Raw genomic sequence first — 25,571 nt, 5'->3', positions numbered from 1 at the left:
GGAGGCTATTTGCTCACAGTGCCCAGTGAGCCCAGCCCACTTAACAGTGAGACGCTGGCACCCAGACAGGCCCAGAGACCGCTCACCACCCTTCCTGACCACAAGCACACTGCAGTGGCCTCACCCCTGCACACCCACAGGCCAAAGCCTTTATTAGGCAGCTCTTATGGTCATCCTGCAGCCATTCCCTTCCCCAATGGGCCGGTGCAATCACAGACCTCAGCCAATCCAGATGCAGAACAAAAATCTATTGCCCTCTCAATTTCCCATGAGCTCCCTCTTGGCCAGGAAGCCTTGATAGAGAACCCCTTCTAGGGTCAGGGAGAAAAAATACCTTTAATTCATTCACTTATCTTTTCACCAAAAGCATATTTTCAAAAAAAAATGTGTATTGACTACAGGAGCACCTACTATCTGCCCGGAGATCATGGAGAAACTGCAATACAGACAACAAGGAGGAGATAACAATGTTTCTATAAATTAACCTTCCATATTCATTAGAGCAAAACATAGTCTGACCCTCATTTAGGATCAGAAGTTTTCAATGTAATTACTTCATTGTTTTCCATCCACAATATTTTTCAAGCTTCTGGGTCCTCACCCAGCCTGAACCCTTTAGGGACAGCTTTTCTGTATTTTACATCTTCCTAAAATGGTCAGGTGAGCATTGCCTCCCATGAGAGACCATGCAGTGCACTGGTTATGACCATGACCAGAAGCACCAGTCCTTCTGCTTACTAGCTGTGTAACCCTGGGCAAGTTAATTAAACTCTCTGTGCCTCAATGCCATCATCTTATTGAAAGGACAAAATGGGTTGTAGAATCTAATGTACTTAGAACAGCACCTGGCATGTAGTGAGCCTTGATTAACTATTGTGTCATAATGGGGTTCCTCTTCAGGCCCAGTGATGGTACCGAACAAAAGAAAAGCAGCTGAGCTATATAGATGCGTAGTGCTCAGTGAAGAGCAAAGTTTCACTAGAGAATAGCGATTTCCAAACCTGACTGCTTTTGAAAAATCACCAGAGGAGCTTTTCAAACATCTGATGCCTGGGCCCCACCCCCAGAGATTCTTATTTAATAGACCTGGGATGGCACCGCGTCTATTCAAGTAATTTCTGTGAAAACTAGATTTGAGCATCCTGTGTAGAGCAATTTCATCCAAACCTTCAATAAAAGGGGACCAGGAATTCACTGCACACACCCCTCTTGTCCTTCTCATCAGTGCAGTCTCTCATCCTGCTGTCCAGACATCTGCAGGACACTCATCACTGTCAAACCCTGTGTTACGCATAGCGAGTACAAAAGTCACCAAAATCTCACCTTCAGTGGTGTGCGGTGGATCCACAAGTACTAAATGTGTGAATGCTCCAAAATACAAGGTTGAATGAAAAAAAAAAAAAAAAGCAAGTTGCAGAATAGCATATCATGTTTCAAAAAAATGTTAAGTACATTACTATATTGTTTCTGTGGGTGCATGAGAACATGAATGCGACTTCAAAGAAAAAGATCTGGAGGGACAACTCTTATGTGTGATATTTTACAACATAATATTTTCATTTTTATGAAAAATTTTAAAAACTTTTTAATAATTCTAGCAGACTGGAGGGGGTTCTAGAAATAATTGCATTTAGCTAAGATAGATATCAGCTTGCCTATTAATGGTGACAAAGCAGTTGGCCTTATCAGACATGGTTTTATCCAAAAAACTCATTTTGTAACAGAGAGCAATGCTCTGAGAAATGGGACGTAAGATAGTACAGAAGGCAGAGGAAAGAGAACTCTGGGTAAGGAACAAAGGAGGCCTAGAAGCCACACTTGGTCTCTGCAGCTTTTATGTTATCACCTGAGGCTGGTCTGCCTAACAAGCTGAAAGCGGGTCATGGTTGTCTGAGTCTACTCTTCTAATGGAGATTCTCTTTCCCACTGCAAATTAGAATCCTGTGGACAGGTTGACCACAATGGCAATCCCGAACCCAGTCCTACTGATGTAGTGTGTTTGGGAGGTGGGGCCTGGTTTTAACACAACCAGGGTCAGACACATTGTGGAAAGAATCATGCATGCTCACACACATTCTGGCACCATCCCAGTTAGGGCAAAATCATGCCTGCCAAATACTCCAAAGATGACATGAATCAGAAATGCTTCTTGAATTCTTGAACTTTTAGGAAGAATTAAGTGAGAAAAGGAAAAATGCCTGTATTGTTGTATCATGTGATTCTCATATTATAACATCCTGTGTTTGGTTTATTTCAGGCTCGACTGACCAAAGAACATCGCTGGGGAAGTGCTTTACTTTCTAGAAATCACTCCTTAGAAGAGGAATTTGAAAGGGCAAAAGCAGCAGTGGAGGTAACTTTTGTTTGTTTGTTTGTTTGTTTATTTATTTATTTATTTATTTATTTATTTTTTATTGTTGGTCGTTCAAAACATTACATAGTTCTTAATACATCGTATTTCACAGTTTGATTCAAGTGGGTTATGAACTCCCAATTTTACCCCGTATACAGATTGCTGTATCACATCAGTTACCCTTCCATTGATTGACATATTGCCTTTCTAGTGTCTGATGTATTCTGCTGTCTGTCCTATTCTCTACTATCCCCCCTCCCCTCCCCTCCCCTCCCCTTTTCTATCTCTACCCCTTCTACTGTAAATCATTTCTTCCATTTGTATTGTCTTGTCTTACCCCTCCTTTCCTCTTATATGTCATTTTGTATAACCCTGAGGATTGCCTTCCATTTCCATGCGATTTCCCTTCTCACTTCCTTTCCCTCCCACCTCTCAACCCTGTTAATGTAAATCTTCTTCTCAAGCTCTTCGTCCCTACCCTGTCCTTGTTTCCACCCCTTATATCAAAGGAGTCATTTGGTATTTGTTTTTTAAAGATTGACTAGCTTCACTTAGCATAATCTGCTCTAATGCCATCCATTTCCCTCCAAATTCTATGATTTTGTCATTTTTTAGTGCAGAGTAATACTCCATTGTGTATAAATGCCACATTTTTTTTTATCCATTCATCTATTGAAGGGCATCTAGGCTGATTCCACAATCTTGCTATCGTGAATTGTGCTGCTATGAACATCGATGTAGCAGTGTCCCTGTAGCATGCTCTTATTAGGTCTTTAGGGAATAGACCGAGAAGGGGGATAGCTGGGTCAAATGGTGGTTCCATTCCCAGCTTTCCAAGAAATCTCCATACTGCTTTCCAAATTGGCTGCAACAGTTTGCAGTCCCACCAGCAATGAACAAGAGTGCCCTTTTCCCCGCATCCTCTCCAGCACTTATTGTTGTTTGACTTCTTAATGGCTGCCAATCTTACTGGAGTGAGATGGTATCTTAGGGTAGTTTTGATTTGCATTTCTCTGACTGCTAGAGATGGTGAGCATTTTTTCATGTACTTATTGGTTGATTGTATGTCCTCCTCTGAGAAGTGTCTGTTCAGGTCCTTTGCCCATTTATTGATTGGGTTATTTGTTATCTTATTGTCTAATTTTTTGAGTTCTTTATATATTCTGGTTATTAGGGCTCTATCTGAAGTGTGTGGAGTAAAGATTTGTTCCCAGGATGTAGGCTCCCTGTTTATCTCTCTTATTGTTTCTTTTGCTGAGAAAAAACTTTTTAGTTTGAGTAAGTCCCATTTGTTGATTCTAGTTGTTAACTCTTGTGCTATGGGTGTCCTATTGAGGAATTTGGAGCCTGATCCCACAGTATGTAGATCATAACCAACTTTTTCTTCTATCAGATGCCGTGTCTCTGATTTAATATCAAGCTCCTTGATCCATTTTGAGTTAACTTTTGTGCACGGCAAGAGATAGGGATTCAGATTCATTTTGATGCAAATGGATTTCCAGTTTTCCCAGCACCATTTGTTAAAGATGCTATCCTTCCTCCATTGCATGCTTTTAGCCCCTTTATCAAATATAAGATAGTTGTAGTTTTGTGGATTGGTTACTGTGTCCTCCATTCTGTACCATTGGTCCACCCGCCTGTTTTGGTCCCAGTACCATGCTGTTTTTGTAACTATTGCTCTGTAGTATAGTTTGAAGTCTGGTATCGCTATACCACCTGATTCACACTTCCTGCTTAGTATTGTTTTTGCTATTCTGGGCCTTTTATTATTCCATATGAATTTCATGATTCTTTTATCTATTTCTACAAGAAATGCTGTTGGGATTTTGATTGGCATTGCATTGAACTTATAGAGAACTTTTGGTAATATCGCCATTTTGATGATGTTAGTTCTGTCTATCCATGAGCAGGGTATATTTTTCCATCTTCTAAGGTCTTCTTCTATATCTTTCTTTAGGGTTCTGTAATTTTCATTGTATAAATCTTTCACCTCTTTTGTTAGGTTGATTCCCAAGTATTTTATTTTTTGGGGGGATATTGTGAATGGAGTAGTTGTCCTCATTTCCGTTTCAGAGGATTTGTCGCTGATATACAGGAATGCCTTTGATTTATGCGTGTTGATCTTATATCCTGCCACTTTGCTGAATTCATTTATTAGCTCTAATAGCTTCTTTGTAGACCCTTTTGGGTCTGCTAGGTATAGAATCATATCATCTGCAAATAGTGATAATTTAAGTTCTTCTTTTCCTATTTTTATGCCTTTAATTTCTTTCCTCTGTCTAATTGCTCTGGCCAGTGTTTCGAGGACTATGTTGAACAGAAGTGGTGAGAGAGGGCATCCCTGTCTTGTACCAGATCTTAGAGGGAATTCCTTCAATTTTTCTCCATTCAGAATGATGCTGGCCTGTGGCTTATCATAGATTGCTTTTACAATGTTGAGGTATGATCCAGTTATCCCTAATTTTTCTAGAGTTTTGAACATAAAGGGATGCTGTACTTTGTTGAATGCTTTTTCTGCATCTATCGAGATGATCATATGGTTCTTATTTTTAAGTCTATTGATGTGGTGAATAACATTTATTGATTTCCGTATATTGAACCAGCCTTGCATCCCATGGATGAATCCTACTTGATCATGGTGTATAATTTTTTTGATATGTATTTGAATCCGATTCGCCAGAATTTTATTGAGGATTTTTGCATCAAGGTTCATTAGAGATATTGGTCTGTAGTTTTCTTTCTTTGAAGTGTCTTTGTCTGGTTTCGGTATCAGGGTGATGTTGGCCTCGTAGAATGAATTTGGAAGTTCTCCCTCTTTTTCTATTTCCTGAAATAGCTTGAAAAGTATTGGTGTTAGTTCCTCTTTAAAGGTTTTGTAAAACTCTGCTGTATACCCATCCAGTCCTGGGCTTTTCTTAGTTGGTAATCTTTTGATGGTTTCTTCTATTTCCTCTATTGTTATTGGTCTGTTTAGGTTGTCTATATCCTCCTGACTCAATCTGGGCAGATCATAAGACTAAAGGAATTTATCTATGCCTTCACTATCTTCTATTTTATTGGAGTATAAGGATTCAAAATAATTTCTGATTATCTTCTGTATTTCTGAAGTGTCTGTTGTGATATTGCCTTTTTCATCTGGTATGCTAGTAATTTGGGTTCTCTCTCTTCTTCTCTTCGTTAGCATGGCTAAGGGTCTGTCAATTTTATTTATTTTTTCAAAGAACCAACTTTTAGTTTTGTCAATTTTTTCAATTGTTTCTTTTGTTTCAATTTCATTAATTTCAGCTCTGATTTTAATTATTTCTTGCCTTCTACTTCTTTTGCTATTGTTTTCCTCTTCTTTTTCTAGGAATTTGAGATGAAGTATGAGATCATTTATTTGTTGGTTTTTTCTTTTTTTGAGGAATGAACTCCAAGCAATGAATTTTCCTCTTAGAACTGCTTCCAATGTGTCCCATAGATTCCGATATGTTGTGTCTGTGTTTTCATTTAACTCTAGGAAGTTTTTAATTTCCTCCTTGATGTCTTCTAAAACCCATTGATCATTCAGCAACCTATTGTTCATTCTCCAAGTGATGCTTGATTTTTCCTTTCTTCTTTTATCATTGATTTTCAGTTTCATTCCATTATGATCAGATAAGATGCATGGTATTATCTCTACCCCTTTATATTGTTTAAGAGTTGCCCTGTGACATAATATATGGTCTATTTTTGAGAAGGTTCCATGTGCTGCTGAGAAAAAAGTGTAACTACTTGATGTTGGGTGGTATAGTCTATATATGTCAATTAAATCTAGGTTGTTAATTGTGTTATTGAGTTCTATAGTTTCCTTATTTAATTTTTGTTTGGTAGATCTGTCCAGTGGTGAGAGAGGTGTGTTGAAGTCTCCCATGATTATTGTATGGTGGTCTATTAGACTCTTGAACTTGAGAAGAGTTTGCTTGATGAACACAGCTGCACCATTATTTGGGGCATATATATTTATGATTGTTATGTCTTGTTGGTGTATGGTTCCCTTGAGCAGTATGAAGTGTCCTTCTTTATCCCTTTTGATTAACTTTGGCTTGAAATCTATTTTATTAGATATGAGTATGGACACTCCTGCTTGTTTCCGCAGTCCATATGAGTGGTATGATTTTTCCCAACCTTTCACCTTCAGTCTATGAATATCTTTTCCTATCAGATGTGTCTCCTGTAGGCAGCATATTGTTGGGTCTTGTTTTGTGATCCATTCTACTAGCCTGTGTCTCTTGATTGGTGAGTTTAAGCCATTAACATTTAGGGTTATTATTGAGATATGCTTTGTTCTTCTAGCCATATTTGTTTATTGATGTTACTAAACCTGCTTTGTTATCCTCTTTGACTACTTTCCCCCCTTTACTGTCCTACCTCCCATTGTTGGTGTTCAATGTTATTTTCCATTTCCTCTTCCTGTAATGTTTTGCCAAGGATTTTTTGAAGAGATGGTTTTCTAGCTGCGAATTCTTTTAACTTTTGTTTATCGTGGAAGGTTTTAATTTCATCTTCTATCCTGAAGCTTAATTTCGCCGGATACACGATTCTTGGTTGGAACCCATTTTCTTTCAGTGTTTGAAATATGTTATTCCAGGATCTTCTAGCTTTCAGAGTCTGTGTTGAGAGATCAGCTGTTATCCTGATTGGTTTACCCCTAAATGTAATCTGCTTTCTTTCTCTTGCAGCTTTTAAAATTCTCTCCTTATTCTGTATGTTGGACATCTTCATTATAATGTGTCTAGGTGTGGATCTCTTATGATTTTGCACATTCGGCGTCCTGTAGGCTTCTAGGATTTGGGATTCTGTCTCATTCTTCAAGTCTGGGAAGTTTTCTCGTATTATTTCACTGAATAGACTGTTTATTCCTTTGGTATGGAGCTCTGTGCCTTCCTGTATCCCAATGACTCTTAAATTTGGTCTTTTGATGTTGTCCCATAATTCTTGGATGTTCTGCTCATGGTTTCTTAGCAGACTTGCTGAGCTGTCTGTTCTTTTCCAGTTGAAATACTTTGTCTTCATTGTCTGATGTTCTCTCTTCTAGGTGATCTACTCTGCTGGTAGTATTCTCAATTGAGTTTTTAAGTTGGTTTATTGTTTCCTGCATTTCTAGGATTTGTATTTGTTTGTTTTTTATTACCTCTATCTCCCTGTGAAATTGATCTTTTACTTCCTGAATTTGTTTGTCAATGTGATCTTTCATTGTCTGATTTTGCTGTCTTATGTCTTCCTTGAGACTCCAGATCATCTGAAGCATGTATATCCTGACCTCTCTATCTGACATTCCATCTGTTGCAGCTATTACCTCTTCTAAAGTTGAGTTGACCTGCATTGCCTGTGGTCCTTTCTTTCCTTGTCTTTTCACACTGCTGGCGTTTCTTTCTGCTTGGTGAAACTGTTGTGTTTTTGAAATTTTCCCTCTATTTATTTATATTGCTCTTGTATAATTGAAAAATCACCCTTGCAGGGCAGGTAGTGGCTGTGATCCTCCTCCAATTGGTGTGATCCGTCTACCATGCTGGCAGGCCCTAGGTCTGCTCTGCTGGTCAGTCAAAGGTCCGCCTACCCAGCATGCGCGAGGGGCACCTCTGTCACTCCGCAGGTTGCTGGGCCTAACCTCCCAATGGGTGGCAGGTTCGCCTAGCTTGCAGGCACTGGGGGAGGGGCCGGTTCTGCCCCTCAGCAGACCGCTCGTCCCGATCTGCAGGTGGTCGCAGTCCCTCCTACCTTGCAGACACTGGGGGAGGGGACGGGCCTGACCCTCAGCGGGCCGCCAGCCCTGTCCTACTGAGGTAACTTTTTTTAGAATTTTTTTTCCCCGTTTCTGAGATTGGCATTCAAAAAAAACTCAAACTTCCACAGGATACATATAAAGTGAAACTTACTATATACATAGGGGGGAAAAAAACATTATTATGATTGTCAGAGTGAGACTTGTTATCAGAGAACCTTTGATTTCCCACCAGGAAGTCACTTCCTATGTCAGTTCTGTGACAGATTAGCACCAACTGCCTGGAATCCTGGGTCAGAAAAGGGTCTCAGCCTGGTCTAGGTTCCCTGGTGAACCAATACCATTTATTTGCTATACCTTGTTGAGACCAAATTCATGCCTGATATTTTTACTTCTCTAGCATCTAGCACAAAGTTTGAAACAAAGGTTTTGCTGCCCTTGGGTATTACGTATTTTTCCATAATACATAATATGTATGTATTATGGGAAAAGGTCATGACTGGAATATTCTAGCTAATGGAAACCCAATTTGTCCTGAGCCTAAGTTTGTTTGTTTTTAATTGAGAGTTCAAAATATTGTTTTTTAATGTTATTGTATTTTTATACCTTTATTTTACTTGTTATATTTATGTCTTGCTGAGGATCAAACCCAGTGCCTCATGCATGCTAGACAAGCACTCTACCACTGAGCTATAGCCCCAGCCCAAGAGTCCAAAATATTGTTGATAAATAAAATGAAATACTTGATTTAAACATTGATTTCCATATTTAGCCTTCTAATGAGTAGAAGCAGGAGATGGGGAAAGGAAGCCAAGGAAAAAATAAACAAAAATCTGCTTTGCTGTTTTTTTTATCCATTTCCTTCCTAGCTGAAATCGCAGAGTGCCTCACAGATGCTATCTACAATGCTCACCAGAGCTTTCCTAGATTGAAGTTTGAGAGGGAGCATTTCAGTGAGCTCAGGCATGAGCTTGTTAGGATCTCCATTTCTATTACCGATATGTAGTCTTGAAAATTGAAAGCATTCTCGGAACAGGGTTCATTTATGTGGCAGTCTAACCCGTAGGATTCAGATGAAGTGATTATACTATGGGTGGTCTTCCAGTTACTCTATATTTGCAGTTTAATATTACAAGGATTCCTTCCACACTGAGAATTAATTCTGACCACAATTTCATATCATCATTCAGAAACTCGCAAAAGAATATTTTTATCTCATCACACTAAAATCAATCCAAATTTCTTTTTTCAATCTTAACATTCATTAATTTAAAAAAAAAGCTAATGGAAATTTAGTACTCTTACTGTGATCAACTGATACACTTGGTTGAGACTAGCAGGGTTCAATCAAATGGCTCAAATAGCATGGAGCCTATAGCTTAATTTATCTAAAATAGCTTTTCCAGACTTTAGAGCTAATTTAAATTTTATCTTTTGAACTCCTACAATGAGTAGCACATTGAATTAATGCTCAAACTATTATTTAGAACCATAGAATGAATCTTGTGTTAGGAAAAACATTAGAATTTATTTAGTTCCTCTTATAATTAGAAAAATAATGGATTCACCCTCAAAGGATTCCATCACCAAATAATAAATCAACAATGAAAAAATAACTACCTATATCTCAAGATATATTTTCACAAAGTCATTTAATCTTCATTTTGGCAGAGACCTTAGAAGTTATCTATCCCTACCAAACTCACAAAACAAAAGTTTTTTTTCTTTTAAAAAGCATTTGACAAATTATTGCCCCATTCATACTTGAACATATCCAATTAGGAGTGACTCACTTCAAAAACCACATTTCAGTTGGGCCAGTACTAATTAGCAAAAGGCCCTTCTTTATTTCTTGCTGAAATTGGCTTACCAGGAAGTTCAGATTTTGCTTGGTCTTGACTTTGCCCTCTCTGGAGCAAGGCAGAATTAGTTTCATTCTCTACATGGCGCCCACCTTACCTACTAAGCCATGTCTTCTCCTGGCTTCTCCTGAGTCATTATTCCAACTCATCACTGATAGCAATGTGGCAGCATACATCTCATTAACCAACCTAGACCTCAGCTCCCACACCTCTGTAGTCCTTTCCAGCCACAAATCCTAGGAGGCTGTGAGATACTCTAAATAGTTATTCATTTAGCACACATTGCTTGCTGTTCACATGTACTGGCTGTTGAACTAGGCACTGAAGATAAAGAAATGATCCAGTCTTAATCAGCTATCCAGCAATAGCATGGACCATGGGACCAACTTGGACCAATCTCTTTCTCCCTCTCTTTTAGTTTCATATCATCAATAAGGTGAGGGACTTGTATTTCTACTATACCAAAACCTGTAAGTTTATGCCTTTAGTGAAAAGAATGCTAAGTACAGAATTCCCAGCAAGTCAGAAAACTATAAGTGAGTTTTTTCAACTAAAAGTCTGTCCCTGAGAAGCTTTGCTAAGGAATGCTGAGAGAGGATGCCAACCAGAAGGTAAGAACAGGTGTGGAGAAAAAAAGTCTGGGAGTGTGAGGGAGGAGGGTAGAGCATTTTACCCTAAGCTAGTGATAAATCACACCTATAAAACTTCACACGTATGTGGACTATTTACTTCCAGAAATTATCCTTACCCAGAGTATTACTATATTCACTGTAGAAGAAGACATGATAATAAGCATCAGAGTCTTAGAAATATACATGTCCATTGACCTAGTCACCTTTTAGAACTTATCCTGGAGAAGTAATTATGAAAGATTGCTTCATTTTGCCTGTATCTTTTTTGAAAATAGTGAGTATATGGAAAAAGTCTGCATGTCTCAACTACAATAGATGCTAATATAACTTAGAAGTCAGAGTCTCATATCAAAATGCTGTGTTAGCTATTTAAAATGACATTACAGAAAAATATTAAGATTATGTAAAAATAGTTAGTGTAATTAGAATAACTGTCTAGGTCCTGACAGTTTTACAGTATAATCACAGCTTTGTAAAGTCAACAGCATAATGTCTTGAAGTATGTACTAGGTGCCAGGCACTAAGTCAAGAGTGTTATGTGGATTCTCTCTATTAATGCTCACAGCAGTCCTATGAAGAAGGTAATATTAATATTCCTATTTTGCAGAAGTAAACTGAGGGTTAAGGAGGTTGTAGTTATATGGCATTTTATAAGCAGTTAAAATAGATTTACGAATGAGTCTCCCCAGGCTCCAAAGTCTGGAAACCTCTGTACTATGTAAGTATAAAGAGTGTCTATGTTGGTTTTTTTAGGCTGCTATGACAAAACAACTTAGATTGGGTGATTTATAAACAATTGAAATGCATTGCTCATAATTCTGAAGGCTGGGGAGTTCAAGATCAGACTCAGTGTCTGATGAGGGACAGTTCCTTATGAATGATGCCTTCTTGCTGCGTCTTCATGTGGTAGAAGGGCAAAAAAGGGTACCTAGCTCCCTGGGGTCTCTTTAGTGAGCTCCACCTCATCTCCTAACAAAGGCCCAAACCCCTAATACCATCACCTTGGGTCAACACATGACTTATGGGGAACACATACTCAGACCACAGCAAAGTCTGTGCCCAAATGTTAACAGTAGTTGTTCTTGGATGGCTGGATTTGGAACAATTTTTGTTATTCTTCTGTTGGCTTCTCTGTATTTTCCAAACGTTCTGTCTTAAACATGTATTATCTTGGTAATCAGGGGGAAAGTTGCCCATAACGACACTATAGTGGAATGTAAGATTCTGAAAAGAACTAAAAATGTCTTAATCATCTTTAAAAAAAAAAAAAAAATGGCACCGCAGATTGCCTTTGACAGAGTCAGTTCTACATACCAGTAGGATACTGATGGAAATCATGCCTGGAGCAAGTTGAATGTCTCCAAAATCTCCACCTTATTTTTGCATGTCATCTGATTCCAGGGTTCCTTCTATTTCTTGTTCTATTCCTTTTTGTTCATTTGTCATCATCCTGCCTCCTGATGGGGCATCTGGTCCCCTGCCCATCACCTTCTCCTGCCCCTGCACCTCGCTGAGCTCCACGCATACTCCTTTCTGCCCATCCTCTCAAGCACCAAGTTCACTGCCCACTTCTTTCTCTTCTCTTCTCTTCATGGGGAGCACCCTCCCCTCAGGTCTGCAGGCTGCAGTATCCTTCTTGTTGTTCAAGTTTTAGCTGGAGAGTGACTCCTCTGGAAAGCTGAACCCAGTTGCTATCACATCTCCCAGGACTTGTTTTTCATTCTTGTGTTTATCCCTGGGTCTATCTGAGAATAGGAGCCTTTTCTCTTGTTTACCACTATATCGCCCAATAACTAGAACCACGTCTGGTATATACTCAATAGATATTTTCCAAGTGAATGAATGTACAGATGATATGAACAACACTTTTTTTTATCTCTTTCTGTTGTGTATAAAGTGACACATAACCTTCTAATGTAATCGTATCTGCATTTTGATGCCTGACATAAACAAATGATTCTGTCCTGAAGACTGTGCTGCATTGTCCTCTGCAGTTGTCTTGATCTCAATGTCAATCAGTTATACACACTTAGAATAATGAAGGGAGGGCCAACCAATTTTGCCATAATGTAACATTGGGTATGTTTTGTATTTTACATGGTAGGAACTCATTTTTGCTTGTACCAAGTTAATCCTGAAAACATGCAACTCAACTAATTATTGAGCTGAAATACCCTAAAATACAATATCCATTACTGATGAAAAACAACTAAGACTATAAGTATATTTATTGCATATATTGAATTACCTGGAAACCTGCTTATGTGCAAGACTGACATTCATTGATCAGGGTCACATTGAATGGTTAAGTCTGATGAAGGCTTGTATAGGTAAGGCTTTTTCTCTCCATGTTATATGTTTTATTGAGATAAATTACTGTACATTCACCTCTGACTAGAGTGTTGTGTTGTTAGCCAGACTTTAAAAAAAAATCCATCATTCCTGTTTAAAAGGTAGAGGTGCTTCCTCTATGCTTTTTCCTGGATTTTCTTCATAGCAAGCAGCCTATATGCACGGTCAGATACAGTGGGTTCCCGGGAAGGATGCACAGGGAGGCCCAGAAACAAGAAGCTGGGAAAGAGCCCCTGGAGCTCAGTAAAGCCTGGAGCTGCCTCCCAGGAGCAGAAATCCCTAGGGAGAACTGTGCTGCATCTGCCGAGAAGAGAGAAAGTCACATGGGAAGTCAGTATGCCTGAAACTATGGCCCCAAAATACCTCTTTCATCACTGTTAGCAGGGAGAAAAAGAACCAGCTACCATCTGATACTGTTCTTAGTATCTCTAGACACCTCAACCTTTTGAATCATTGGAGTTTGCAACAAATTCATCAAACATGTTTAATTAAGCTCCTTCTGTGGGTCAGGCACTGTTCTGGGTTCTAGCAATAAAAATTTAATAAGCTCTCTGCCCTTAAGGAGTTATTAAGGTAAAGAATCACAGATATGTGCAAGCAAGGAGATCACTCAAGTGTAACTTGGAATGTGGCACAGTTCCTTACACATTTGCCAGATGGTGACTTGGATTTGAGCGTGTCTCATTCTTGTTTATGTTTTCAGCCCTCTCAGAGAGCCTGGTGCCAAGCAGGACCCCACAAATTTCTGCTGGATAAATAAATTAATTGACAATTTATTCTTCTAATGAACCAATTTTAACTAAGCATCTCTTCTCCAATGAGTGCTTAGGATATATCATAAATAGAAGCATGGAATTTTTGTATCACCAATAGAAGGATGGAATTTTTGCCTCTGAAGTCATGTTCTGCTTAGCTCCAATATTATGATAATGCTTGTTTTATGCATTTTAAGCAGTATTTTCACAGCTCTGCCTTTACCTTAAAAAGTTATTTCTCCTTCACAAATTTTATAAAAGAATAATAAAATGTGTAAATGAAACAAGGATGAATGGGCAAAGGAAAGTACAGTTGTCAGAGGCAGGAACAGGCAGCATTCTTTTAAGCCCTTAATTAGGAAACTGCAGAATTTTACTGGCACCTTTAAACGCTGAACTCTTGCTGTCCCGTGATTCTCTTCCCTTTGAGCTTTGCTTGGATGTTAGTTGTGATAGTTTAAAATGTCCACTAATTATTTTATACTCTCTTCAAAATTCTCTCTTGAGGGTAGGCTGGACTTGGTAACTCATTTCTTTTTTTTTTTTTTTTTTTAGAGAGAGAGAGAGAGAGAGAGAATTTTTAATATTTATTTTTTAGTTTTCGGCAGACACAACATCTTTATTTGTATGTGGTGCTGAGGATCGAACCCAGCGCCACTCTCATGCCAGGCAAACGCGCTACCGCTTGAGCCACATCCCCAGCCCTTGGTGACTCATTTCTAACAAAATAAAGTGGCAGTCATGGTGTGTGACATTGAAGATTATGTCACAAAAGCCTCCTCCCTGCTCTCTCGTGGATCAGGCACTCTGGGGAGAACCCAACCACCATATTATGCAGACCCTTAGCCCAGTTAGTGAGAAACGAAGGCCTTCTACCAACAGCCACCAAGGAACTCAGGCTTTTTCCCAGACCACAAGCCCCCTTGTGAGCAGGCAATGACTGTAGCCCCAACAACTTAGTTCCAACCTACTAAGTATGCCCTAAGCCAAAACCTTATAGCTTCTCCCAAATTCTTATCCTTCAGAAACTGTGATATAATAAATGTTTGTTTGAAGTTGCCAACTTGGGATCTTTTGTTAGACAGCAACTGATAACTATTGCATCACTCTGCTCCTCACAGTCCCCAGCCACAGCCTGCTCCTCTGTCTTTTCCCATCTCCATCCCAACACGGGTCAGTGCTGTGCAACGGAAAGATTCCTCTGAGGAACAGGAACGATGCATTTGCTCCTTCTGGATTGGAAATTTTTGAGCTATCTTTTCACTTCTACCTGGTCCTCCTATTGTTCTTTCTGATCCTCAAGGAAACCTGAATGTAAGACTTTTGGTGATAGGTTGTGTTCCTTAGATGACATCTATACCATCCCCAAGGATCCAGTCAGGGTCTTCCCTTTTCTTCGGCACAGCTGCTAGCTAGACCTTTCTGCAGGACAAGCTCCTTTGGAAGCTAATTTCTAACCTGTTTCTGTGTTCTATGGCAAAGGACAGAACCTCAAAATAACTTGTGAGCTAGGCAATGACTATAGCCCAACATTCTTTCCAGCAGAATATGAAAACAGTCACAGCAAATTGATAGTTACTGGTATCAGATAGGGATAAAGTTCAATGCTGACTCCTTGTTCTACAAGTAGGAGCAACTGCTATTATCTGAATATTCCCATTCCCCACCCATTTCACATGTCAATCCCATGGGATCGAGTTAAAAAGAGAGGCCTTTGGGAAGTGACTAGGTCTGAGGGCAGAGCCCTCAGTAGTGGGATCAGTGCCATTTTACAATAGGAGAACTTGTTTGCTCCTTCCACCATGTGAGGAGCATCATCAATAACGAGCAGGCCCTCACCCAATATTGAATTTGCTGGCACTTTGACCTCAAACTTCCCAGTCTCCAGAATGATGAGAGATAGATGTTTATTGTTTATAAAGCACTCAGCTTATGGTACTTTTGTAAGTAGTCCAAGCAGGCTAACACAGTAACCTTCTTTATTTCTCTTTAACTGGGAGATGCTATATTCAAAACAACACAAAAGCCAAACCCAGCTCTGGTGACATAAGCTTGAACATGTTTTCAATATTAAAATTTTATTCCCACCTGACCCTATTTTTGCATATGTACTATAGATCTGATAGGCACCTCAGAAACATGATATGATTGGGCGAAATCAGAGGCCATTCTTGAACAGCTTTTATTAATATAGGATTGCGTGAGAAACTGCTGACTTGGATGCCCTCCTCTTCCAAGAAGATTATCTGTCTCCTGTACCCTCTCACATTTTCTTTTGCTTTCTGTGATAGTATTACCTCTTTGAAGCAGGTGGAAGGGATTAATGGATTAAAACTACTTAAATCATTCTGACTTAGATTCAATATCCGAAAAAGAGAAAACCTTCTGAAAATATTTGAAAACATTCTTTGGGCAACACTGAAAGAATCTTGAAGTTAACTGCTTAAAATACACATTTCCTCAAGCTGAGCTTGTCATATTAGCTAACACACTTCCCGTGTCAAATGTAGACAGGTCACATAAAGATTAGATATGTTGTTCATTGAAAAACTGGCAGAAGTTCCTCAACACTCACATTGATTCAATTTTCTTCTGCCTTAAACAAATGAAATTTGATTTCTAAAAACAAAGCGAGCTTGCAAAAGAACTGTTATAGAATGACTTGTAATGAACCCCTAGAGGTGACATGATAAAAGCAGAAAGTCAGATAGTCATATGATAAGCAGTCAATTAAAAGCAAGAGAGATGCTGAGAGCTCATGACTAGTCTTTTCAGGACAGAGTTATGGGCATTTATTCTATTCTTTGTACTGTTCCCCAATACCCACTACATAACTCCTAAAGTAATAAAATCTTTAATAGGACCCATTCTAACAAAATCTCAGCTATCCACAGATTCCTTTCCTAGACTAAAAAATGTAGCTTGGAAAAGTCTTGACTTTCAAATTTGAGAAATCTTGGATTGTCATTCTATAATAGTCTAATAGTCTAATCCAAATACTTATATAGTCTAATCTAGAAATACTTACTGAACAAATAAATATAGAAGAGTGGGGCACAGTGGTGCACACTGGTAATCCCAGCAGCTCAGGAGGCTGAGGCAGGAGGTTCACAAGTTCAAAGCCAACCCCAGCAAAAGTGAGGCACTGAGCAACTCAGTGAGACCCTGTCTCTAAATCAAATACAAAATAGGGCTGGGGATGTGGCTCAGTGGTCGAGTGTCCTTGAGTTCAATCTCTGGTGAAAGGAAGGAAGGAAGGAAGGAAGGAAGGAAGGAAGGAAGGAAGGAAGGAAGGAAGGAAGGAAGGGAGGGAGGGAGGGAGGGAGGGAGGGAGGGAGGGAGGGAGGAGGGAGGGAAGGAAAGAAAGGAGGAAGGGAGGAAGAAAGAAGAAGGTGAACATGAAAAGATATAAAGTCTGTCTGAGGCAGGCTTTAGCAGTTAAGATTTTTCTGTTTCTGTTTCCCTTTTGGAGGAAACAGGACAATAATTCTTGTTCCTCCCTCCTCAAAGAGGTTCTCCAAAGATCAGTGAGATCATAGGTTAAAAGTAGTTTAAACCATTTGTTGGAAGGCTGTGTACCCAGGAATCACATGGTAAATGTACATGAAAAAAGTGAAGTCTCATATCCATGTATGTGGCAAAGTCTTAAACTGGACATGGGTCCTGGTTCTCATTCTGTCAATCCAGCATTGGGCCTCAGCTTTCTTATCAGCAAAATACATGGTTTGAATTAAATTGGGTTTTATGTGCTTATAAGATTTTATGTGCTTATAATCTTATGTGTTGTAAGATCAGGTAAAAAAAATAGATGAAAATCTTTTTAATAATTGTGCATTTATTTTAATATATGCTAGAAAACTATATCTGGCACTTCAAATTGGTGGTTCCACAGATATAATTTAGTCAAGACAAGAAAAAATTTTGCCTATTTAAGTAAAAGAACTGTATCAATTGCAAAGTAAATTAAGAAACTAATAATAAAGAAATGACAAAGTTAGGATCAAAAAAAAAAAAACTCAGTTTAGACAACCAGGATCAATGGGTTTTAAAGTCCATTTATTGGTTAAGTTAAAGCTAGTAGCTATCAAGTTTCCCCCAAACGCAGTTCCTTTTGTGTAATAATGAAAGTCCCAAGCTAGTTGGCAGATCTACGCCATGATGATATTCATGGTCCCAGGTTCCTTGCAACTTGTTTCTTCTTCATCTGCGTGGTCAAGGTCAAGCTGAAGCATATTCTTGCTCCATCCTCTAACAAGGAAAAAAGAGAGCTTGGAGGAAACAGGCCCACTTCCCTACATGCTCTGACCCATATCTCATCTACTCATACACCATTGACAGGTGCTTCATATTATAACACCACATTACCAGCCACCCCACTCTAGACTGCATGGGAGGCCCAAGAAATGGCCAGAGTTCTATCACCACAGAAGGAAGGGTAGAGTGTGTTTTGCTAGCCACTAGCAGTCTCTGCTGCAGGTACCTACTACCACTGATGTTATAAGTAAAATTTGAGTTGTAGGAATATTAGAAAGTACATATATATATATATGCACACACACATACAAATATATATGATATGTGTACATTTTTATTATTATTTTACTGTTAGGAGTAGTTATTATTAAGCCATTGTCTTTCTATAAAAAGGAATAATGTAGAGAAGTTGTTGAAATACAGAGATGTCCAGGGACTTGAGAGCAAGCGCACACTGCCAATTATTGACAGGCAGAACTAGAAACCCCATTTGTACATTTCCTTGGAACTATTGATAGAAGAAGGAAATTCTAAATCCAAATAGTAAACAATACCATAATTTACTTGAAATTGGAATTTGGTTTGGAGATGTATTTTTCTTTCCTTACATCAGGGTTTTTTTTATTATGTTCTGATTTATATTAAAATCACTTGGCATTATTCGAAATATACATCAATTCACAACAAGGGCAACTACCTTTAATGGTCTGAGAGGGTTGGAGGTGTGGAGAGGAGTAAGCAAGAAGCAGAGGGAAATCAAACATACCTAGAAATTTTTAAAACCATACATGAGCCACATGCAGATAATTGTAGATTAATTTGATTTCCTATGAAAGGCTGAATTGAGTGGTGGACTCTGAGAATAAGCAGTTTACAGTGGTATCCTATTTCAGTTACCTTGCATTGAAAAAGTGAAAAATGAATACATATATCACTTCGAATCAAGTCCCCAATTCATAACATTGTGGTTATTGAACACCAGTTGCTTCCAACATCAAGAAGCTTAGATAGTCACAAAAAAAGTGATAAAAGGTTGAATATTCTATGTCCTTCACATCTCTTAAGTTAACATGCAGATACATGCAAGGCATGGCTATGTGATCCAACTACAGAAGAAAGTAGACTGTAGAAGGCCACACTATCCTTAAACCTCAATGTGGCTAGGTGTGGTGGTGCACCTATAATCCCATTTCCTGGGGAGACTGAGGAAGGAGGATCACAAGTTGGAGGCCAACCTGGGCAACTTAACTAGACCCTGTCTCAAAAGTTTTTAAAAGTATAAAGGGTTGGGAATGTAGCTCAATGGTAGACCACTTGCCTAGCCTGCATGAGACCTGGGTTCAGTCCCCAGTACTGGGGGCCGGGGGCGGGGGGGGATTCAATGCAGAAAAAAATATTATATTTTTGCAGAATAAGTAAATACATAAAACTAACCTAATTAAGTTCAGGTGTGTTTTTGAGATGGTAGCAGGTTGTTGAATCATTTATGAAGCCCTAGTTGAACAAAGGACACATGCTAGAAAAAATTAAATTTAAAGTTAACCATTTCCTTGTCCCTGACTCATTTGGATTTCTCAACAATGTCTTTATAAAATGAGCTGAGTTTTTTTGTGTTTGTTGTTTATGTTTTTTTTAAATACTAAACCATTTGTTTTCTACCTTTTATAATCAGATCCTAAATTGTGAGAATCACATTTAAAAGTCTCTCCATAAATTAAATTGTTGTTTTAACTAACAGGTGGTAATGATACAATAAGGTCTGTGAAATTGGAAGTGTTCCTTTCATTAGTGGCATTTAATTTTTTGGAGCCACCAAATCACAGTGGATCAAATAATAAAGATATATGCACAGGGATGTGTTGGTGCACACCTGTAATCTCAGTGAGTCCAGAAGCTGAGGCAGTAGGATCACAAGTTCAAGGCCAGTCTCAGAAACTTAACAAAACCCTCGGCAATTTACTGAGGCCCTGTCTCAAAATAAAAAAATAAATAAATAAAAAGAAAGGGCTGGGGATGTGACTCAGTAGTAAAAAGCCCCTTCAATCCCCCCCCAAAAAATTTTAAATAATAAAAATAAAATAAAAACACATCCCATTGAACTTCAACTTGCCTGGGATGAATATGGAGATGCACACACACATGCACTTGCACACATGCACACTCAAATATACAAAGACCACTGGAAAGTTAGATCTATCTCCCTGGTTGATTCAGAGTAAAGAGGAAGCGAGGTGACCAGGGGACCAAAAGTGGGTGCAACCTCTCAGTCTAGCTTCCTCTAGCTAGGCCTAGAGGTCTAGAGTACACTCATTGGTGATACTCCTCAAGGCAGGTCTTTTATACTTGGGTTCTGCCTCAAAAGAGGCCAAGAACATGCCTAGTCCATCCTGAACCCATTTGGATTTCAATATAAATGCAGTTGTCAGGGGAGATGAGGCCTCCTGTGTACCCACTGAGGAAGTGGGCACACAGGCAGCGGCATGGCCCAGTACCTGGAACACTATGGTACCTCTGACTCCTGGGCTTCCCAGAAAGCCAACCTCCACCCTCAAGAGGGATGAACCTAACTTTTACAAAAATTAAAAAGTCCATAAGGACTCAGAAAAGAGTAGGAGAAAACTTAAAGGAATCAACGGTGACAAATAACAATCTCTGAATAGTAAGATTGAGAGATTATTATTTTTTATTTCTATTTTAATATTTTTTAAAAATCTTAATGATAGTATACTAACAATATGAAGTATGCTATTGGTGTCTTTTTAAGTTAACTGTATTTAATTGATATATAAAAGCATAAAAATTTTACACATTATTAGGACAACCTTCGATGTTTCAATATGTGTATAAGTGTGTAATTTTTATCATTTCTTTGTGGTGAAAACTTTCAAAATCCTTTTTTTTACCTTTTTGAAATATATACTACATCATTGTTAGCTATAGTCATCCTACTGTGCAGAACACCAGAACTTCTTACTCCTACCTAACTGTAACCATACCCATGGATCAACTTTTCCCCATTTCTCTCCCCCAACACACACACACTCCCTGGCCTCTGGTAACTACCACTCAACTCTCAGCGTCTATAAGAACAACTTTTGGAGTTTTCACATATGAGTAAGATCATGACTTGTCTTTCTGTGATTGGCATATTTTCCTTAATATCCTCTCGTTCCATCCATGTTGTCACAGATAACAGGATTTTGTTCTCTTTTATGGCTGAATACCATTCCCTTGTGTATATGAACTGCAATTTCTCTATGTGTCTATCAGTTGATGGACACTTGGTTGTTTCTGTTTCTTGGTTGTTGCAAATAGTGCTGCAATGAACTTCAAAGTACAGGCATCTCTTTAACAGACCAATTTCATTTCCTTTAGTCATATGCCCAGTAGTGGGATTGCTGGATCAGGACACTCCATACTGTTTTCATGACAGCTATACTAATTTGCATTCCCACCAAAATTGTGTAAGGGTTCCCTTTTCTCCCCATCCTCACTGGCAATTGTTATCTTTTATCTTTTTGTTATTTCACTTCGGTGTTGATTTACATTTCCCTGATGATTATTGCTGAGCATGTTTTCTTGTATTTGTTGGCCATTGGTATGTCTTCTTTAGAAAAATGTCTATTTAAATCTACTGCTTATTTTTTAAGTGGGTTATTTGGGTTTTGGCTTTTTGTTTGGGGATTTTTTTGTTGTTGTTGTTTTTTGGGTTTGTTTTGTTTTGTTTTTCTATTGAATTTTTGGAGTTCTGTATATATTCTGAATATCAGCCCCATGTCAGATGTATAGTTGGCAAATAGTTCCTTCCATTCTGTAGGTTGTCTTTGTACTCTGTTGGTTGTTGTGTTTACTGTGCAGAAGTTTTTTAGTTTGATGTCATTCCATTTGTCTATTTTTGCTTCCGTTCCCTATGCTTTAGGGGAAAGGGGTCTCTAAATAATCGTTGCCTATTCCAATGACCTGAAGCATTTCTCCTGTTTCTTTTTAGTAGTTTAATAGTTTCAGGTCTTACATTTAAATCTATAATCCATTTTGAGTTTCTTTTTGTATCTGGTCACTTTCTTCTGCATGTGAGGGTTCAATTTTCCCAGCACCATTTATTAAAAAGACGGTACTTTCCCCCAATGCATGTTTTTGCACCTCTATTGAGAATCTGTTGGCAGAGGATGCGGGGGTTTACTTTCAGGCTCTCTGCCTTGTTACGTTGGTCTGTGTGTCTGTACTTATGCCAATACCATGCAGTTTTGATTGCTACAACTTTGTACTATTGTTTCTTTTCTGAAAATACCATCTGTATATATGATCAAGTTCAGAAGACTTGGGTTCTAGTCCTCCTTCACCCCTTTCTGCCCGGGTAATTTTAGGAAAGTACCTTCCCCTCTCTGGGCCTCAATCTCTCTCATCTGTCACAGGAGACCATTAGATGACTCACTAATTTAGCTGCTATTGGAACTAGCTGGGGAAGTTTCCCAAAACATTGATACCTTTGTCCCATCCCCAAAGTGGTGGGACAACTATAATTTAATTGGCCCTAGCCATGCCTGGCTTTGGAATCTCTGGGTGATTGTACAGACAAATTTGGAAACCTCTGGATTCAGTGATTTTTCATGCTGTCTCGTACTGTGATGGTCTGTGAATCTAGAGGTTTCATTTTTGCCCAGGGCCATCCCTGAATATCTGTTCTATTTTTAGCAATTGCTAAGAAAAGATGTTCCAAAACTTGCCTAGGTAACCCATCTCAATGTCTTTCAGCCATTTCAATCAGAATATATTTTCTTTTTATCTATTCTAAATTCCTGCTGCAGCAATTTAAGCCATAGTGGGAAGAGAACATCTAGTTGTGATTGGATTTGTTGAATTCCTTGCATAAGCTTACATCACCAGCTTCGGTCATTTTTCACTCCTAACTACATTCTGTCATTACCAAGTCTTTATCTACTAAGCCCCTTCCCACAGCTCAAGGGTGAGAGGCAAATCCAAGTTTCTTGCTGCTACATTTCCAAGGTATTTTCTCCCCAAATCATTCCTATATCAGTGTCCTGTGACCCTCGCAAGAAGTGTATATGTTCAATCCTGTAGAATTTGTTGTTGCTTTCCTCAGTCTTCTTCCCAGAGTTTCCTTATCACTCTTTGATGGTTTTCTCTCTTTCATTAATGGGTTTATTGAAATACCAGATCTCAAAAAAAGATCACACACACACAAAAAAAAATTACAAGAAACATGTCAGAAGACACATTCCAAGTAAATACTCGAGGTTCAGCTAAAATCACTAAAATCACAAAATAACCCCCTATGCTGAAAAGTATGGTTTGACATTCTTCACAATTATATCAAGATTCAGGAAGGATGAATGACATGAACATAAGACCTCTTTGTAAAAAAAAAAAAAAAAATAGGTCCTGTTTAGCTCTTAGTGGTAGGTTCCAGGCTTATTTGTTCTTTGTATATTTATAACCAATCTGTGTTATAACCAATGAAAATAGAAACAGTTGTCTTTCCTGGTTACAGATCTCTGGTGACCAAGCCCTGACTGCATGGGAAGGCTGGTTTCCGCACTAAGCTGGGGCACACCTGCATTTTAGCCACAGCAGGCAGGAATGCAGCAGCAGTAAGTCAATGGTGCCTGTGTGATATTGCGCCATTGCTAAAAATGAAGTCTGTGATCCAGTAAAATTATCCAGTTTTTTGGACCTCCTTATGATTTTGACAGGATCTTTAGAATATTTTCAAAAGAACATGAGCATTTTACCTAAGCCAAGGAATATTTATGACATGACTTGAACCACACTCTATGCTGTTCACCTCAACTACACTGGTGACATCTAATTGTTTCTCTCTGAAACTCGGATTTAAAAAACCCTGTTGAAGGGGGTTTCTCGTTCATAAAATACATTAGGTATGTGATATGTACCAAAGGCCTCTTCTTTTTCAGTGAAATATGAACAAAATAGGAAGCACTGAACATGCCATGCCACCTTGTTCAGGGTTTGGTGAACTAGCCAATTGTGGAATATGGAGGTTGTCTATAAGGGAAAACAACTCCAAGTAGGTGAAGAATATGAATTGATCCCCCCAAAACTTAATTGTACATTTGTTCATTCATTTAACTAGCATTATGCTTATTAAATGCTATGAGCTGTTTGATCATAGATTAGGCATGAGAGATACTGAAATGGAGGGACACCATCCCTGCCCTCAACCTGCTCGAAATCTGGTAGAAGCTAAACCCAAATAAGAATCTTAGTACAACATAATAAGTACTGTTTCACAAGTAAAGCCTGGTGCTCTGAGTGCATAGAGGAAGTTTCCCACAAGAGCTGACACTTACGTAGGAGCAGGCACGTTTAGTCATGCTGTGACCAAAAGATCTGACAAGAACAACTTTAGAGGAGGAAAAGTTTATTTGACACTCACAGTTTCACAAGTCTCGGTCCATAATAGATGGCAACCCCATTGCTCTGTGCCCAAGGTGAGGCAGTACATGATGGTGGACAGATGTGGCAGATGAAAGTGGCTCAGGACATGACAATCAGGAAACGGAGTGAGAAACTAAGCTTGGTTCACCAAGGACAAAATATATACCCCAAAGGCATGTCCCAGAGACCCACCTCCTCCAGCCACACCCTACCTGCCTGCAGTTTTCACCCAGTGAATCCATTTCAAGTGGATTAATGGGCTGAATTAGGTGAAGGCTCTCAAAACCCAATCATTTCTGCTCTATACTTTCTTGCATTGTCTCTCAATGCAAAAGCTTTTGAGGAAAACCTCACAACTAAACCATAACAAGGTATCTCCCTCTCTCTCTCTCTCTCTCTCTCTCTCTCTCTCTCACACACACACACACACACACACACACACTCACACACACACACACACATTTGGAAGGGGGAATGGGAGCAGAATGGAGAGGAGGCATTTGAAGCAGAGAGAAGAATACATGCAAATGTACCAAGGCAAAGATGAATGTGTGGTTAGAATCTGGATGGGGAGCAAGGGGCGGGGAGATGAGATGATGAGGCAGGAAGAGGAGGCAGGAGTGGGATCAGCTTTCATGCAGTAGGTTTGTACAAGTCATTATCTGTGAGCCAAGTAATGGGTTATAAGCATTGATTTCCTGCCACCTTGCTGGCCATTCCTTCCCACAGTCCTTTTCTGGCTCCTGCTCCTGCATCTGAGCTCCCTTGTCCATCTACACTTTCTCCTTAGCCATCTCTCTCACTCTGTGGAACTAAATACTGCCTTTTCCTGACGACTTTCCATCTGATTTTTCAACCTTGTTACAGACACTGCCACTCAGTTGTCTGATATCCATTGTGTATTTAACATAACTAAAACAAAACTCTGGATCCCCACTCCAAACCAGCCCCTATAGTAATAGCACCAGTCCAGTGATAGCATGTCAGCCTGCTCACACTGAAATCACTACAGCCTCACAGTCAGTGCTGCAGTTGATTCTGCTGCAACAGCCTCCAGCTATAGGAATCCAACCACTCCGTCACCGCCCCCTGCCCAAACCTAGCTCCACACCAGCAACAGCGCTGGCCTGGGCACTCCACAGCCTCTTGCTTTGTCTCCCAATTCCCAGTCTTGCTGTCTTAGAGTCCGCACTCTCTACAGCC

The 25,571-nt window shown here is 39.2% G+C and overlaps 1 protein-coding gene across 5 annotated transcripts in view; it reads left to right on the top strand.

Annotated features, from left to right (window-relative positions):
• The window catches only part of Pex5l (peroxisomal biogenesis factor 5 like), a 159,125-nt gene that overhangs the window by 95,667 nt on the left and 37,887 nt on the right, over window positions 1–25,571 (top strand). For all 5 annotated transcript variants that reach the window (XM_026382909.2, XM_026382913.2, XM_026382914.2 and 2 more), the window contains one exon: window positions 2,258–2,353. In XM_026382909.2, coding sequence (XP_026238694.1) covers window positions 2,258–2,353 — 96 coding nt within the window. The remainder of the gene's footprint in view (window positions 1–2,257; window positions 2,354–25,571) is intronic.

Source organism: Urocitellus parryii, chromosome 2, assembly GCF_045843805.1.
Source record: "Urocitellus parryii isolate mUroPar1 chromosome 2, mUroPar1.hap1, whole genome shotgun sequence".
NCBI classification, from domain to species: Eukaryota; Metazoa; Chordata; class Mammalia; order Rodentia; family Sciuridae; genus Urocitellus; species Urocitellus parryii.
This window is presented reverse-complemented; position numbering and strand designations above follow the sequence as displayed.